This window comes from Antechinus flavipes, chromosome 4 (genome assembly GCF_016432865.1).
Source record: "Antechinus flavipes isolate AdamAnt ecotype Samford, QLD, Australia chromosome 4, AdamAnt_v2, whole genome shotgun sequence".
In the NCBI taxonomy this organism is placed as follows: Eukaryota; Metazoa; Chordata; class Mammalia; order Dasyuromorphia; family Dasyuridae; genus Antechinus; species Antechinus flavipes.
In genome coordinates, this window is record NC_067401.1 from 464,324,702 (window position 1) to 464,342,576 (window position 17,875).

Genomic DNA, 17,875 nt, shown 5'->3' on the forward strand with positions numbered 1-17,875 from the left:
CTGAGAAAAGAGGCTCAGGAAAATACCATGTGCACAGTATGGATAGCAATCCAGTGAAGGGAACTGGATCAGCAGTGTCACCTGCTACAGAGAAGCTAACAAGCATTCATTAAGTGCCTGCTGTATACTGGACGCCAGATGCCAAGGCTACAAAGAAGAGTCAAAGATGGACCTCTGAGGATCTCATCTGATGAGATAGATCAGAGGTGTGGCCCAGAGGGCAGGACCAATGGTGGACATATTCCCTCCAGATCCAGTAGAAGTCATGACCCCAAAGCGAGACGACTACCAGAAGATTTGATGCCCATGGTGAACACTTCTTTTCATTGCTGTGGAAGGAAATTTGAGTTGACATGTGGTTGGCCACATGGAAAAGGAAAGGAGCGGGCAGCTTTCAGAGATCTGGTGTTTGGCACTGCATGTGCTCATCTGGGCCATAACACTAACAGACATCAAGGTGGCTTTGACAAAAATGGCCCAGAGTTTACCGGCAGGATAGTTTGTCCATCTCTAAGAAGATAGCATGTAACTCTACCAGAAGTACAGTGCAAACAAAGGTTAAAGATGCAGGATCCTTGGCTCAGTAGGAATGCAGACAAAATTCAATTTTAGGAGGATACTAACAATCCAAAGCACTTTTATAGTGCCCTGTAGGCTATTTATGGGTCAGAGACTTAAGGTGAATCTTGGGTACTCAGTGCTAAGATTAGTAACAAGGACATGATCCTGGAGAAATGGGCTGAATGCTTCCATAATATATTCAACAAATTATTCAATGTTGAAGTCATTGACCTTATCCCTCAAGTGTAGTTAGCTCTCTGTAGGTGAACTTCTACAGAACTTCCAACTGAAGAAGAGGCTTCCCTTATGTGACAAAGCACTGGGTTCTACTGATTCTATTCCAGCTGAGATTTACAAGGTGGGAGGTCCACTGCTCATAAAAAGCTGACGGAAATATTCTGGGATATATAACAAGAGGAGATTATCACTTAGGAGTTCAAATATGTCTTCATTGTCCATCTCTATAAAGGAAAAAGAAATAGATTGTCCTATGGTAATCACAAGGGAGTCTCTATCTCAGTCATTGTTTAAAGATGCTTGTCAGAGTTCTTCATAGGCTGATCCTTCACCTGGAAGGTGGTCATCTACCTGAAAGTCAGCATGGCTTCAGAGAGGGCCCAGGAATGGTTAATAATGCTGTTTGATGCCTGACCACTTCAGGAGAAATGCCAAGGGCAGAACCAGAAGTCTGTACACAATATTCATTGATTTGATCAAGGCCCTTTATACCATCAGTTGTGAAATCTTGTGGAAAACTGAATCAAAATTTGGTTGCCTTGATGTTATGGGAAGAATCTGCTAATGGCTGCCAGGGATCTAATTCTGACCAGCAGAACAGATCCCTTCATGTGAGAGGATGATAATGATACAGGGAGACTGAGAGGCAGTTGCATTCTCTGATCTCTCTCCTCTTCTCTCTAGTCTCCAATTTATTTCATTCCCAATTCACAAGCAACATTTGCATCAGTAAAAGCTGATTTGATTTCCAATTCCTTCAAGTGTTATGATTCACAGCTGTGGGGGCTTTCAGAGAACTGACCTGCCCCCTTCACACAATTCCCCATTTTTTGTTTTATGGGTCACAATTATTTTTCACCCAACAGCAATCATCAGTAAGTTTGTCCAATATTGTAAAGCAGCTGTTATCTGAGTCCACATATTGAGGAATGCAAACAGCACCATCGAAGTCTTTTCCATCCTATTCCTCTGGATGGTTGCAGGGTGAGACGCTATAGCAGGTGTTGAAGCTTCTGAGATGTCATGGAGGCAAACTTTCTGACAAACAGAAAAGAGGATTGTAGTCAGAGTAGGTATTTTTCATGTCTCTAATCAGTCTCCTGTTCAGCCCTTTGATATGTTGGCCCATTTTAATTACCCCAACTGAAAAAGTCTTATCGGGTCTCTTCTTCCTTTCCTTCTCTGAGGGTTACCAAAGGAACACTCCTGGGAGGATCCTATTCACAAACAGCTCTTGAGAGCCACTGCTCCTTGTGTTTCTTGTGCCCCACAGTGGGCGCCATTTGTTACCGGAGCAACCTACTAGTGACTCCTGGGGATCTAATTCTGACATTCTAATTCAAGATCTGCTTCAGTAAAGACTGATTTGCAATTCCTTCAAGTGTGTTATAATTCACACCTGGGGGGGAGGGGGGCTTCTAGAGAACTGACCAGCCTTCACATTTGGGCATGGTCCTTCACACCCCAAGAAGTCTGTCAATATGACATCAGTTGCATGATGGCATGCTTGCCCCAGTTCTCGATAATGGATAATTTCTCTGTTGAGAAAAGCCTCGGGATTGTCCTTGCCCCTGATGTCAGGATTCTCTCTCTTGTTCCCCTGCCCCCTCGAGGCCGACGGGCACAGATTTCACCCCCTAACACAAGCTTTCCTCCTTGTCTTCTCAAGTGAACCTCGGACAGGCGTCTTTTGAAGCCATGGCTTCCATTGTTAATCGACTGCACAAAAACCTGGAAGGGAACCAGGACCAGCATGGCCGGAACAGCCTTCTGACTTCGTACATTTATTACGTGTTTCGCCTGCCCAATACCTACCCCAACTCGCCATCACCAGGTACTGGTTCTTTGGTGCTGCGGCGGGGTGAGCTTGGCGTGAGCTGCCGTTCTCGGGCGGGTGGGCTGCCTGTGTGGTGGGCCCGGAGGCTCTGGGAGGCTGGGCAGTGGGCCTTGCTGTCCACGCCAAGGACTTCACATCTGTTGGGTTTTATGCCCCCGATCCTGCGTGAGAGAGGCTCGATCGCTTACTTGGTTCTCATCGGCCTCCTTGAATTTGTCATTTGCCTTTCACCAAAGCTCCTTAGGCTCCCAGAAAAGGGGGTGTTCTACCCCAGGCCCCTGAGCCCCAGTAATTATGGTCTGTGGGAGGGTGAGCTCCCAAGAGTCAGTGCTTTGTAATTAAGTGAGCTTCATGTCAGCAGCCCCCGAGTCAGCAAATTTTAGTCTCTTTAGCCAGAAAGAATGTCTTAGGTCCTTTAAGACCTTTAACAGCTTTTTTATTTTCCTTGAAATCTAACTTTAAAAAAAAGGGATCTTTGCAGCAAGTCTTAGAGAAGAAGTCTTCTCAGCTGGTTGTGTAGATAAAAGGGTGAATGGCAGCAAAGAGTTTCCCTGTTGTCTGGGACAGGGCCTGCAGTTGGGAAGACGCTCTGCCCATCCTCCAACCAAGAGACTTTGGGTATAGTGGGCAGCACGGGTGTGTGCAGCCGTGGGGCATCCTCCTGTGTCTGTGGCTCTGCCCGAGCGGCAAAGCTGCAGGTTCTCTGCCCACCGCCCGTTTGGTCTCAAGGGTTGAAGGATCTCTGTTTTTCCTTCTCTCCATCTTGGGGTCTTCCCTTAGATGCAGAGTTATCGTCTTTCTGCTGGAGTCTGAGGGAAGGGGTAAAAATTGAGCCAAGCTCACTCGGGGTCCTAAGCCTTTTCTGATGGATTTCCATTTGTGTGATTATGTACTGTTTCGTGAACCCCTGAAGGCCCTGGGGGTTTGGGAGGGTCCGTGCACTATGCCACAATGGCTCGATCGGCCGTGAGACCAGCCAGCCTTCACTTAAATCGCTCCCGGAGCCTCAGCAACAGCAATCCCGATATATGTGGGACCCCTACATCTCCCGATGATGAAGTACGCTCAATCATTGGCAGCAAGGTAAGCTGACGGGTATTGCCTTGAAGTTCGTTTACATTTTATGAATAGCGTGAAGGGCGTGGGGGGAAATGTCCAGTTGTTTATAGTCTTATTTCTGAGGTGCTGTGGAGTTGCAAATAGCTAAAAATCATGTCTAAATATTGTTCTCTGAGTGGGTAATTTAATGTACTTATGTTGATGATAAAGATTCCTATTATTATGAACTTCCTCATGTATTTTGTGGACAGTAGACTACAGCTCCGAGCTGTTCTCCAAATCCCAGTCATCTCGACCAGGAACTCTGAAGTAAATCTAATGCAAAGCAAAATCTTCCAAGCAATCTTCTGTAGTTTAGCTCCATCTCTCATTTTTAATTTAAAAGCTGTCAGGCAGACCACACACCTGGCCCTATTCCTGTGTCCACACCAACTCTGAGCTTAGGGCCCTGAGCCTAAGACCAAGGCACTCTTATCTTTCAGAAAAAGCTGTGACCATTGGAGAGAAATGTGTTTTGGTTAATAAATGCTTGTTGGATTGCATTAAATTGAGGTGGGCTCTTCCCAGCCAAGCCTGGTTTTTTGGCCTTTTTGTCCCTTGGGTAGCCTTTGCTTGGGGAAATAGCATGATTGCATTACTCAAGGGAATGATGCCATTATGGTAAGTTTGATTGTGGGGGAGGGGGGATCCCCCCTCTCCTGATGTTGAGAAGTCTCTGCCCTGAATGGAGGGTTTAATAGCATTTCCTGGAGCTCTGCCTCTGAGTGTCAAAGGTGGGACTGACCTGGGGAAGCCCTGCTACCTCTCACAGATCCCGTTTGGAGGAATTAATAAATAGATAGGAGGTGCTTACCAAAGGCTTGTTTATGGGACCTTCAGCTTGTGTGGCTGGAGAAGCTTTGGAGCTGGTACCTCCACATTGAGACAGCGATGCTTTCTCCAGCCAGCCTTCGTGATATGCTCTTGCATACCAGTCATTTTTAAACTGACCTGTAATTTCTTAATCAGAAATGTGAGGCAAAATATTTAACCTATTTTTTTTATAAAACCTGCATTAAAGTAGAACTCCAAGAATATAATGATCTGTTTAGATGTCTTCTTTTTTAAATTATTATGATAGCTTTTTATTGACAAAATATATGCATGGGTAATTTTTCAGCATTGACCCTTGCAAAACCATGTTAATGTGGGTCTTTTTGAAAACAATCAAAAAACACTCGGCCTTGTGTCACCAAGAATATCCCTTGTTATCTGTGATTTATGTATTTCAAATTCATTGATTAAGAGCAAAAGTCTTTTCCTTTATTCACATAACATGGATGGAAGACTTTAGTCAGTTATTAATGAATTTTATCAAAGCCATGGTAAAGGTGAACCCACGCCAACATTGATTGTGGCAACAATGAATCCACAAGCATTTATTAATTGCCTCCTGTGTGCCGGGCCCTAGGCTGGGCATAAGTGCCCGCATTTTACGGGAGGAGATGACATACACTATGTAGATGTATCACAAGATCGGCCAAACACTCGTTTCCTCCTCAGGTTTTCTCTTCTTGGCCGACCTCACCAGGCATTCTGACCAGCTGGGCCGGAGGGCTGGGCACGGGCCCAGGAGAAGAGAAGGCGCTCTGAGGGCTCCTTCCTCATGCCCCGGCCTATCTGCTCACCCCTCTCCACTCCTGCCTGGCTCCAGGACGGGCTGACGGCCTTCAGAGACTGTTAGGCCCAGGAGAGGCAGGAGCGGAGAGAAGGAGGCTAGGCTGGGACATGAGGAGGCCATTTCTTGGTCAGCTCTTTGGAAGGGGAATGGAGAGCTTCCAAAAAGAGAGGACAGGACTCTATTGAAAAGCAAGACTTCAAAGAAGCACTTTTTTATACTAGGAGAAGCGAACGAACAGGCAGGATAGCTTCAAAAAGGGCAGCTTCCTGTGTGGAAATGGTTGCCATGTTGTGGACTTAGTAGGAACCAGAATATCCTTGTTCAGTACTTTTATGCCCCTTGGCCCTGCCAGCTTCCTCCCCTACACATACACTTTGAACCCTCATTTTATACTGCTTAGGTCCCTCCCCTTTGAAAAATCAAGCTTCGGTCACTGGTGTCTCAGATTGTTTTTTTTTCATAAAGAGAAATTGAGAACTTTTAAAAAATATTATTCCAGGATGGTGTTGAAAAAAATTTTAATAGTATCTTATGTAATAGTAGGATGTAAATAATAAAATACTTGACAAGTGCCTAAAATGTGGGTTCCTTTAACAGTACTAATGAAAGACATGTTTGCATTGAGCACATTAATTCTTAAAAGACTGGATTTCTTTAAGAATACTCTACAGCATGCAACATGTAATCTTTCTTTCCTTTCCCAACTGCTTTCTATTATATGCTTAGGGCTTAGACCGCTCCAATTCCTGGGTTAACACTGGTGGTCCAAAGGCTGCCCCATGGGGATCCAACCCCAGTCCAAGTGCAGAGTCAACACAGGTGGTGTCTACGGCATCGGAGGTTTCTTTATTGGCTGCTGATATTTCCCTCTAGAACGTTACTTTTTAGTCCATACTATGGTTTCAGTGGCTTGCTTTTCTCAATTTTGGAAAGTTCATGATTTTTTTTAATTAGCACATTCCCCCCTCCCCCACCTGCATGCATGAATACCGCCAAACGTCCCAGTGATGTCCCTCTCCACCGCTCCCCTCCCCCACTCCTGCCTACATTTCCGTGGATGCTGCTTCTGGAGTCTGGGTGGTCGTTAGGGTTAGCGCCTGTCCGGCGGGCTTGCTCTCACTCCGATCTGCAAAACCACGCTTTTCCATTGTGATTTCAAGTCTCTGATCATCTTACCACTTCCATAAATATTTAGTATCTCGTCATCTCTCCGGAACACCGACTAGTAAAAATGGTGATAGGCTAAAGCCGAATTTAAACCGAAAGTTAAACCCCGAAAGATTAAGAACCCAGAGCAAAGATATATTTTAATTTGGAATATGTTGCAAAGGATGAAATTGGTAGTAACTTAGTTGAAATAGTTGAAATCACTTATTTAATCCTAGTTGCCTGCTGCTTTTAGATACTGCATGACATGGAACATACATCTCAACCGTCTTCGATCTAGGAAGAAAAGTTAACTTAATATTCTCAAATCCTGCCTCTTGGTTTGCATTACAAATGGCCTAAGCAATAATGCATGCTATTCCCAATGCGAAAATTTGTAGATTATTGACTGTGCCCCCCAAAAAAAATTAAAAAAAAAAAAGCAAAACCCTATAAACTTCGGTTTTGATTGGGCAGAATCATTTTTTTCCTGTGACCATTGAGAAGTATGTTGCTTTCAAAAAGTTTTTTGTTTTGTTTTGTTTTTTTCTTACTGGATATGTGCATGTTTACAGACTACAACTATGAAAGTTTCATTCTTTGCAGCAACAGCTCTATGTAGTTTCATAAAAATACCCACATCTCCTTAAACCTTTTTTTAATCCATTGGAGACATTTGAACTTTTTTTTTATACATTGTTGTCAGTCTGTTTGAAGCAGCTCAAGATGGTGGATAGCAGACTGGGAAGAAAAAAAAAAAAAAAGGCTGGTTTTTGACAACAAAAATTAAACCATATTACTGACAAGTATTTCAAGTTGTGCATTGTCCTTGAGCTGCAGAGTCACCCACAGCCCACTTTAATGTTTTGTCCTCATTCATTCATCTTCACCCCATAGGCGATGGATCGGAGTTGTAATCGCATGTCTTCGCACACAGAGACGTCAAGTTTCTTACAAACATTAACGGGACGTTTACCAACTAAAAAGGTAGATTCAAGTGGAGACAATCGATCTTTGGGGGAGAAATCCATCCGATTTGTCAGTGTTCTGTAGCCGGCCGATGGGAAATGTTTTCAGCAGTGCCTCGGCCACCTCCACGCCAGAGGACCCCTTCCCTCGGGGGAGCCACTCTGCTGGCCCAGTCGAACATAGAATACATGATGCACTAGGGTTGATGGTTTTCTGGTCTGGTGAATTAAAGCTTAATTGTTTAATTTCACTGCAAAAAAAAAAAAAAAATGTATCAGCCCTTAATACTGCTTCTGTAACTCCTTCTGTTTTGTGTTTAAATCTCCAGGGAAAGGAAGATGAGTTAGAAAAATTATCACTCTTAGTAAGATATGTTAATTTGCTTCCCTCGTGCACAGTTTTTTTGTTAGTCCCTTCTCATATTAAATATGCACCGATTTGCAAATTGCTTTGTATACATATCCATTTTGCTCTAAGAATGAGGAAGGAGTATGGAATATTTTTTTTTTTAAAAGAACTTATGCTCCCGATCACGTGAAAAATCGAGGCTGCCTTTTCAGAGGTGCTACTTATATTGTACCAGCAAAGTTTGTGAGAAGCTCCCGCCATCCCCGTTTGAAGCCACAAACAAGAGCTTGTGCCTTTTCGTTGCTGGTCCTGCTGTCTGTTTGCAGGCACAATTTAAGGCCCTTGCCCATCCGGCCAGTACTGTTCCATTTTATGCCCCGACGCCCGTAGTTCCCGGCAGCCCATTGTCTCACGCGGCTACCAGTCGTTTCGTTAATGGATGTCATCGCTGCACCCCGTGGGTCACCGCTCCCCTGCTTCTTTTCATTATTCCCTTCCTACTTGTGTCCTCATGTCGGCATGGCCCCCAGCCGCCTGCTGGGGCCGTGCCCGCTAACTCTGCCTTCCCTCCCGGGCAGCTTTTCCACGAGGAGCTGGCTCTGCAGTGGGTGGTCTGCAGCGGCAGCGTGCGGGAGGCGGCTCTGCAGCAGGCCTGGTTCTTCTTCGAGCTGATGGTGAGCGCGGGGGCTTTCCGGGAAAGGCTTCGCATCCCCCGGGGCAGGGCACTGGGCGGGGCTTGGGTAGGGCAGAGTCGGGAGGGAAGGGAACGCAGGCTGGGGAGGAGTGTATCAGAGCGCGGGTCCTTCTCCTCAGGTGAAAAGCATGGTGCACCATTTATATTTTACGGATAAACTCGAGGCGCCGCGCAAGAGCCGCTTCCCGGAGCGCTTCATGGACGACATCGCGGCTCTGGTCAGCACCATCGCGGGCGACATCGTGGGTCGCTTTCAGAAGGTGAGGACGGCCTCGCTGGCCTTCGGACCCGGCTCCGAGGGGACGAACCGGGCTTCGCCACGTGCCCCACCTCCCCTCTCTTTTCTGGTCTTCTCTTCTCCAGGACACGGAAATGGTGGAACGGCTCAACATGAGTCTCGCTTTCTTCCTCAACGATCTCTTGTCCGTCATGGACCGAGGATTCGTGTTTAGCCTCATCAAGGCCTGCTACAAACAGGTGAGATGTGAGGGCACGGCTGGGGATGAGAATGGGGAGCGCGGGGGGACATCCTCCCCTCCCCCCAGCCTGCCCGGCCCCTTGCTGCCGGCTGGCCCACCGGTCTCCCGGCCCTCCCGCTAATGCCGGGTCATCTTCGGCTCCCCAGGTGTCTTCGAAGCTCTACTCGCTCCCAAACCCGAGCCTCCTGGTGTCCTTGAGGCTGGACTTCCTGAGGGTCATTTGCAGTCACGAACATTACGTCACCCTCAACCTGCCCTGCAGCTTGCTCACGCCGCCAGCCTCGCCGTCCCCGTCTGTATCTTCGGCAACATCTCAGGCAAGTGAAGGGCACTGCTGCCGGCCTGGAGGAGGGGTCAGTCAGGGAACCTTTATCACCTGCCCGCTGTGTGCCAAGCATCGTGCCCGGGCTCTCACAGTGCTTGGGATACAAGAGGTGCTCAATTAATGCTTTATCTGTACATGTGCGCCTGCCTCTATTCTACCTGCGCATGTACTGGCTCCTCACTGGTTCCCTAGTTACAGTGGGCGGGGCTCCTTAATCCGCCTTGCCTCGCAGCTTTACTGAGCATGTTCTGCCTAAGGATGTCGCATATACCCAGCCTCCACCCTGGGATAGCGCTCGTGGTCTGCTTCCTACCTGGGCGGCCACATCTCTGCTTGAGTCTTCATCTCTCCCCCAGCGTCTCTCCATTCCCTCAACAGTGACCACGGATCCAGTCACTGTCCCCAGTCACTGTCCCCATGCCGGAGACTCCCAGAGCTGGGCACTGACTCCTCCCCTCTCTGCTGAGTCCGCTCCCCATTTCCAGCACCACTTCTGCAGCTGGATGATGTGCCGCAGGCATTCCCCACTCAAGATGGCACTCAGACCCCTCTGAACTTCGGTATTCTAGGGGGTCACAAACTCAGTCCTCCTCATCTCCCCTCTCCCTCTGATCCCACGTCCAGCAAGTTGCATTCTCTGATGTTCTGCCAGAATAGTCCTTTAAGGTAAAAATCTGGCCAGGCCTGACCCCTCAAGAAGCTCAATGGCAAACTTTGGCCTTGGAGTTAAAAAGCCAGCCCTTCCCAGAGAGGCTGATTGCCCAGGACCCCACTTCAGACAGGAGAGTCTGGCCAGCTCCACCTCCTGTTGGTTTTTGACCCTGGACGGGCAGTCTGTGCCATCCCCTGTGAAACCCCCCCCCTGACTGTTGCATTGTCCTTGCCCTGGAGGTTAGTGCCCACACCCTCCCACACCTCCAGGACGTGCTTGTCTGTTTACCTGCCGTGTCCTCCCAAACGGAAGCTCCTTGAGGACAGGGACTGGTTATGTTAAACCTTGAGATTGTATCCTCAGCGTCTGGGAGTTCCTTGCTCACAAGAACTGGGTTTTTAAAATGTATGTTGGTATATTTTTGGACGTGGTCAGTGTGAGAGTCTGTTTTGCTTAACTGGGAATATTTGTTACAATGATTTTTTTCTCCAGGTGGGGAGGAATTCGAAGAAAAAGAAAATATACTTGTGGGTTTTTTTTTTTTAAGGAAAAAATAGGGGCAGCTAGGTGATGCAATGGATAGAGCACCAGCCCTGAAGTCAAGAGCACCTGAGTTCAAATCTGCCCTCAGACACTTAACACTTCTTCACTGTCTGATTCTGGGCAAGTCACTTAACCCCAATTGTCTTAGCAAAAAAGAAAAGAAAAGAAAAAAAAAGAGAGAAAATGTATTCAATTGGCTTTGCTTAGACCTCCCACACATTGGAAACCACTCCTTGACAGAGGGTCACTTTCCTGTGTGTTTCTTTGAATTGTTTAATAAAATGGCATTTTCTTTTCTAACCCATTTGGCTAGTGAATATGTGTCTGCCTGGCAGCCCTGCAACCAGTTTTGTCATTATGTCTTTCAGGATAGTGTTGAGATCACAGAAGTAAACAGGAGAAATGACAGCTGCCTAGGAGATTGAGAAGGCCTAATAATCTTATTGTACTTCTCAGCTATTTTTATTTCACATATGTAGCTATAAACTACTATAGTTGTTTTTTAATTGCTAAACGAAACAAGCCATATTTAATTCATACAAATAACTGAGCAATATTTAAAAGAAGGAACTTGGAGAATCATTGAAAATTCCCATAGCCTCACTTAAATAAAAGTTAACATTTTACGGGTCTAGGTAGCCTTTCCCTTTTATTGACTACAAATTTTTTTTCCTGAGGCAATTGGGGTTAAGCGACTTGCTCAGGGTCACACAGCTAGCAAGTGTTAAATATCTGAGCTCAGATTTGAACTCAAGTCCTCCTGATCTCAGGGCTGGTGCTCTATCCACTGTGCTAACTAGATGCCCCTTATTGACTCCAATTAAACTTTCACATAAACCCCCTTGCAAATTTGAATTTCAGGAGGCACCAAAACCCAAACTGCATTTTAATTTTAATTAGGAATGCAGAAGTGTTGACTTGTTGAAAATGGCAAATTCAGTATGACAGTTTTCTGACGTGAACACCCAGTGATGGAGTTATTCAAGGATTTACCATCGAGAACCCAGTAATCTTCTAGTGACACAATAATAATATGTTTATTAGCCATAAAAAGTTTTTGCAAATGAAGGTAAAACTCCTTGAACATATTTGTAACTTATTTACCAACCAAAAAACATCATGAGATTTCTTGATGTCTCACTGACGTGCTCTGAAGAGATCAGGAAGCGAACAGATTTTTTAGTTAATGAGGTTCCTGTTAAACGGTACAGTTTTTTTCTGGAAATGACCACAGTCTTCACAGGTATTTCTTTTGCTCTCTGAGGAAAACCAATAAGCAAATCTGGGACAAAAAGGGTTTTGGTGTTTGTGATTTTTTAAAAAAACTTTTTGGGTGTGTTATATTGCTCTTTAAAAAGTTTTTTTTTTTTTTTTTAAGTGAAAAATGTTCTAAGAATAAGAGAATATTGGAGATGTGGTTAGCTCAAACTTATTTTTCCTCATTTATTATTATTTTTTATCATTCCTTATTATTTTTACTCACCTTGAGACTCAGAAGGTAAAGAACAAATGAAGAATTCTGAGGGTCCCTGTTCTTTGTGCTGTCATTTCTTAATACCACCCCTTGGGCTTTTTCCACAGAGCTCTGGATTTTCCACCAACGTCCAAGACCAGAAGACGGCAAACATGTTCGAGCTGTCTCTGCCCTTTCGCCAGCAGCATTACCTGGCAGGACTCGTGTTGACTGAGCTGGCCATCATTTTAGACCCTGATGCAGATGGGTAAGTCCTTCTTTGCAGGCACCTTGGGTTTGGCGGCATGGGGCCAAAGAAATGTCCCTTCTCTCTTTAGTCCAGCTCTGAGTTTGAATTCTGGCTCTGCCCGCTGTGTGCCAGGTACAAGGGTAAACACAGAGAAGACAAAGAGAAACAGAGGCAGGCGGACCCTGCCCTCAAGGAGGTCCCACTCATCGGGCCGAAGAGAAAGCGTAAAAGGGGAGCCCGAGGGGAAGGAGAGCAGTGAGGGTCCCCCATGTAGTGAGTGTTATGGAGATTCTCCAGGGAGTCAGAGGAGAGGCTGGAGATACAGGGACCCACTCTCCCTAAAATGGAGAAGCCAGCCAGTCAGGAAGGAGCCACAGAGACCGAAGCCCGGGGTCAAAGCCGTCCTATGCTGGAAGAATTGCCAAGAGCTTGCTCCTGGCACTTGGTCTTCATCTCTGCAGCCCACAAAGCATCCATTGGTTCTAGGCTGCCTTTGGTGAAGACTGAGCCCTCCCTCCCTTCTGCCTTCCAGTCAGGGTCTTTTTCAGGCCCAACAGAAGAAACTTCTTTCTAAAAACGGGGGAGCATGTATTACGCAGGGGCCCTCCTCGAGTAGAATGTCAGACGCCCTCTGTGAGGATGCTGGGACTCAGCGTGAACCCCAACATCTCCACACTTCTCTATTGCATGAGGGTTCTCCTTGAATGTTGAGGTGCTGAACATTGGACCCGTCTCTTCAGAACTTTAAAATAACGCCTCAAGTCTAGTTCTGGAGAGGCAGACATGGAGCAGAGGAAGACATGGTTCCGACCCAAGACCAGAGCAGGTCAGAACGAGAGAGTCTGGGATCTGGCGAGGAGACTGCCCGGGAGCCTGCTTGGGTGAAACACCTGTGGCGGGACGAAGCTGTAGAGACATAACAGCAGCAGCTTCCTGGATCTTCAAGCAAGAGGCGGAAGGAGGTCTGACAGATGGTCGGAAGGGGATTCTATGGGACCTCTGTGCTAGCACTGGAGGTTTGGCAACTCCATTGCTAGTACCCACTTGTGGGCCACCTCTCAAGGGCAGAAAGGAGAAGCGCTTTTATTCCAAAGGAGGAGAAGCCCTCAAGGGAGTATCATTTCTGGCCCTGAGGAATCAGGAGAACAGGGACCACACCTCTTCACAGATCACACTGCTTTGGAAGCTCTGAAAACTTCCAGACCCATACAAGTAGCTCTGAAAGCAGCAGTGTGAAAAAGCCTGAAGCTTGGAACAGTGCCCTTCCACCCCCAGGCTGGGAACCGAGTCCAACACTGGCATAAAGTTCCAAATCAAGACTAGGGCAGGGAGTGAGCAAACAACACAGCAACAAAGGACCTGACATAAAAGGTTATTGTGGTAATAGGGAAGCTCATAAAAGGACTGTGAAATCAAAACAGCTACGTTATGTGACATAAACTCAACATGAATTTCTAGAAGAGTTAAAAAATGATTTTTGAAATCAGATAAGAGCGATAAAGGGAAAATAAGGTAAAAAAATGAAATCAAAGGAAGAAAATTATGAAAAAACTATATATTGGTTTAAAAAATTCACTTAAAAATACTTAAAAAAAAAAAACAAAACTTAAAAACCGGAATTGGCCAAATGGAAAAAAGAGATACAAAAGCTCACTGAAGAAAACAATACCTTAAAAATTAAAATTAGACAAATAGAAACTAATGACTTGAGGAGCCATCAAGAAACAATTAAAAACAAAGCCAAAAAGAATGCGAAAATAAAAGAAAATGTGAAATATCTCATTGGAAAAATAACTGACCCAGAAGGTAGATCATGGAAAAAATAACTTAAGAATTATTAGATTGTCTGAAAGCTTTGATGGAAGAAAGAGCCTAGACGTCATATTTCAAGAAATTATCAAAGAAAGTCATCCCTGTATCCTAGAATTAGTATAGTAGAAATTGAAAGAATCTACTGATCACCCTGAAAGAGATCCCAAAATGAGAACCCCCAGGAATATTATAGCCAAATTCCAAGGGTGTCTAAGAAAAAATACTTAAAGAAGCAAGAAAGAAACCATTCATATACCATGGTGCCACAGACAAGATCACACAAGGTTTGGCAACAACTGTAATGAAAGGAGCAGATGACTTGAAATCTGATGTCCCAGAAGGCAAAAGAGCTGGGATTGCAACCAAGAATCACCTACCCAGCAAAACTGAGTATAATGCTTCAAGAAGAAAAAATGGGTATTTAATGAAACAGAGGGCTTTAAATTTCAAGCATTCCTGATGGAAAGACTAGAGTTGAATAAAAAATTAACTTTTAGATGTAAGACTCAAGAGGAGCATAAAAAGGTAAACATGAAAGCGAAATCATAAGAGATTCACTATGATTAAATTGTAAACCTTTCTGTATAGAAAGGTGATACATATATCTTCTAAGAATCTTATCAATGTTAGGGCAGATACAAAGATTGTTTATAACTATAGGCTGCAGCAGTGAGTAAAATATGTTGGGATAATATAAAAAAATGGATAGATGAGAAAGAAGGATACTCTGGGAGAAGAGGGAAGGGAGAAAAAGAATGGGGGAAATTATCTTACATAAAAGAAATACATAAGGAAGAGCTTTTGTAATAGAGGGGAAAATAGGAGATGGGCAATGCTTGAACCCCATTCTCATCTAAATTGGTTCAAAAAGGGAAGAAATATATAAGTATGCTTGGTTGTCTATGTGTACATATCATACATATACCCACCTCTAAGTATACTCAGTTGGTAATAGAAACCTGTCTTACCCAATAAGGAAGTGGGAGAGAAAGAGAGGGTATAAGAGAAAGGGAGAATATTTACAAAGAAGACAATTGCCAGAAGCAAAACTGATTAGAGGAGGGATGGGATAAAAAGAGAGAGAGAAGGATAAATAGAAAAGAAGATGGAGGAAATGTATAATTAGTAATCATAACTGTGAATGTGAATGGAATGAATTCACCCATTAAATAGAACAGTATAGCAGAATTTATTAGAAACTAGAGTCCAACAATGTTATTTACAAGAAACACACTTGAAACAGGAGATACATCCAGAGTAAAAGTAAGAGACTGGAGCAGAATCTGTTATGCTCTAGCCAAAGCAAAAAAGACAGGGGTAATGATTATGATCTCAGACAAAATAAAAGCAAAAAAAAAAAAAAAAAAAAAAAGATTTAATTAAAAGGGATGAGTGGCAGCTAGATAGCACAGTGTATTGGGTACTGGGCCTGAAATCAGGAAGACTCAACTTCCTGAATTTAAATCTAGCTTCAGACACATATTATCTGTATGAACTTGAGAATGTCACTTTACTCTGTTTGCCTCAGTTTCTCATCTGTAGAATGAGCTGGAGAAGGAAATGGCGAACCACTTGAGGATTTTTGCCAAGAAAATCCTAAAGAGTCAAACAGAACTGAAACTACTAAACAGAAAAACAATAACCAGGAAAACATCTTACTAAAAGGAATCACAGACTATGAATTAATGTCAGTACTAAACATATATGCAGCAAATGACATGATGTCCATATTCTTAAAGGAAATGCAGAAAGAAATACTATACTCGTGGGGGACCTCAACTTTCCCCTTTCAGAACTGATAAATCTAACCATAAAACAAATAATAAAGAAGCCAAGGAAATGAATAGAAATATTATCATAGAGATATGATGGCCCTCTGGAAAAAACTGAAAGGGAATAGAAAAGAGTATACCTTTTTCTCAGCTTTACATGGTACTTCACAAAAATTGACCATGTATCAGCCTATAGAAACTTCACAACCAAACGCAAAAAAGCAGAAATATTGGATGTAACTTTTTCAGACCATAATGCAATAAAAATTACATTTAATTAAAGGCCATAGGAGCGTAGATAAAAAGCTGATTGAAAAATAGTCTAATCCTAAAGAACGAGTGCATCAAAGAATAACTCATAGAAGCTGTCAATAGTTTAAAGAGCATGATGATGAAACTGCATTCCAAAATTTGTGGGATTTACCCAGAGTAGTATTTAGGGACAAATTAGGGAAAATTTTAACTCTAAATACATATATATATATATATTGATATATATATAGATATATAGATATATATATATTGATATACATATATCAATAAAAGAGAGTAGATTAATGAATTGGGCATTTAAGGTAACTTGTGGCAAATAAACTCTATACAGGTAAACCAAAGTACATGACTGAAAAAAATCATTTTATTAACAGTGAAATGTATAACTGTTAACAGAGCAGATCAGACTAGAAACATTAGTAAAGCCAGCTTCCTCATTGAGAAGGAGGGACCATCTTTATTGACATATAAGAAAGAAAGGGTCTTGCAAAGGCATGAAACATTATGATTGTCTCAGGTGAGGCTAATTACACCTTTTTTTTTAAACAATTAAAGAATGTTAATTGTTTTATGGGACCAATCTAGATTTTGTAATATTTGCTAGGCAATCAAAACTACCAGACTTACAATCTCCTTGGAAGAGATTAAAAACTACCTTAGTTGGACAAGGATAGACAAGGACACATAACATATGTTTTGAGGGTGGTACAGGTTAATTTGAGCGATTTAAAGATAACAAATAGATGTCCTGTAATTATCCACAAGACTACTGGCATAAAACCTAATAACTTTATTTTTGATTATAACTTTTAATTAAAACTTCTTTTAATTGTAACTATTAAGGCAAAAACTCAATTCTTGGGTTCAACTCTTGAGAGACAAAGAAAGGGACATTAAGTAGATGTAGACTCAATTATAAAAATCAGTACAACATAAAATTAGTTAAATTGTAGGAAAAACTCAAGGGAATATTAATTTTGACTTTTTCAGTCTAAAATAATTAGAAAAAGAATAAATCCCTAATTAAATACCAAAAGAAAATCCTGAGAATCAAAGGAGACTTTAATAAAATTGAAAGTAAAAGAAAAGAAAAAAAAAACTATTGAATTAAAAATAAAGCTAGTGGGGCAGCTAGGTGGCACAGTGGATAGAGTACCAGTCCTGAAGTCAGGAGGACCTGAGTTCTAATCTGGCCTCAGATACTTAACAATTCCTAGCTGTGGAATCCTGGGCAAGTCACTTAACCCCAATTGCCTCGGCAAAATAAAAATTAAAAAAAAAAAAAATAAAGCTAGCAATTGGTTTTATGAAAAGTCCAATAAATTGGGAAAAAATTCACAAAATAATCTATTGGTTAGTTTGGTTAACAGGAAAAAAGAGGAAACCAAATTACTAGTATCAAAAATGAAAAGAGTGAAAGTATCACTAATGAAGATGAAAATAAAGCAATTGTTAGATTGCCGATACTAAACCATATGCCAATAAATTTAACAATCTGAGTGAAATAGATGAAAATTAACAGAAGTACAAATTGCCTAGATCAGCAAAAGTGGAAATATAATACTTAAGTAACTTCCTCAGAAAAAAAAAAAATGAACAAGCCATAATTGAGCTTCTCAAGAAAAAAATCCCCAAGACCAGATGGATTCAAATGTGAATCCTACTGAACATTTAAGGAACAACCCCAAGGCTATTCAAACCATTTGAAAAAAATAGGTAGAGTTCTATCAAATTTCTTTTATGACATGAATGTGGTGCTGATACCAATCAGGGAGATCAAAAGAAGAAAATGAAAACTATGGACC

General features: G+C 43.0%; 1 protein-coding gene across 10 annotated transcripts in view; it reads left to right on the forward strand.

Moving 5' to 3' along the window:
• The window catches only part of DOCK7 (dedicator of cytokinesis 7), a 160,097-nt gene that overhangs the window by 104,501 nt on the left and 37,721 nt on the right, over positions 1-17,875 (forward strand). For 6 of the 10 annotated variants that reach the window (XM_051999529.1, XM_051999531.1, XM_051999532.1 and 3 more), the window contains exons 21-29: positions 2,468-2,632; positions 3,549-3,718; positions 6,081-6,173; positions 7,398-7,487; positions 8,396-8,491; positions 8,631-8,771; positions 8,875-8,988; positions 9,137-9,307; positions 12,092-12,231. In XM_051999529.1, the coding sequence (XP_051855489.1) occupies positions 2,468-2,632; positions 3,549-3,718; positions 6,081-6,173; positions 7,398-7,487; positions 8,396-8,491; positions 8,631-8,771; positions 8,875-8,988; positions 9,137-9,307; positions 12,092-12,231 (1,180 nt within the window). The remainder of the gene's footprint in view (positions 1-2,467; positions 2,633-3,548; positions 3,719-6,080; positions 6,174-7,397; positions 7,488-8,395; positions 8,492-8,630; positions 8,772-8,874; positions 8,989-9,136; positions 9,308-12,091; positions 12,232-17,875) is intronic. The other 4 variants (XM_051999540.1, XM_051999534.1, XM_051999535.1 and 1 more) reach the window with 2 other exon arrangements.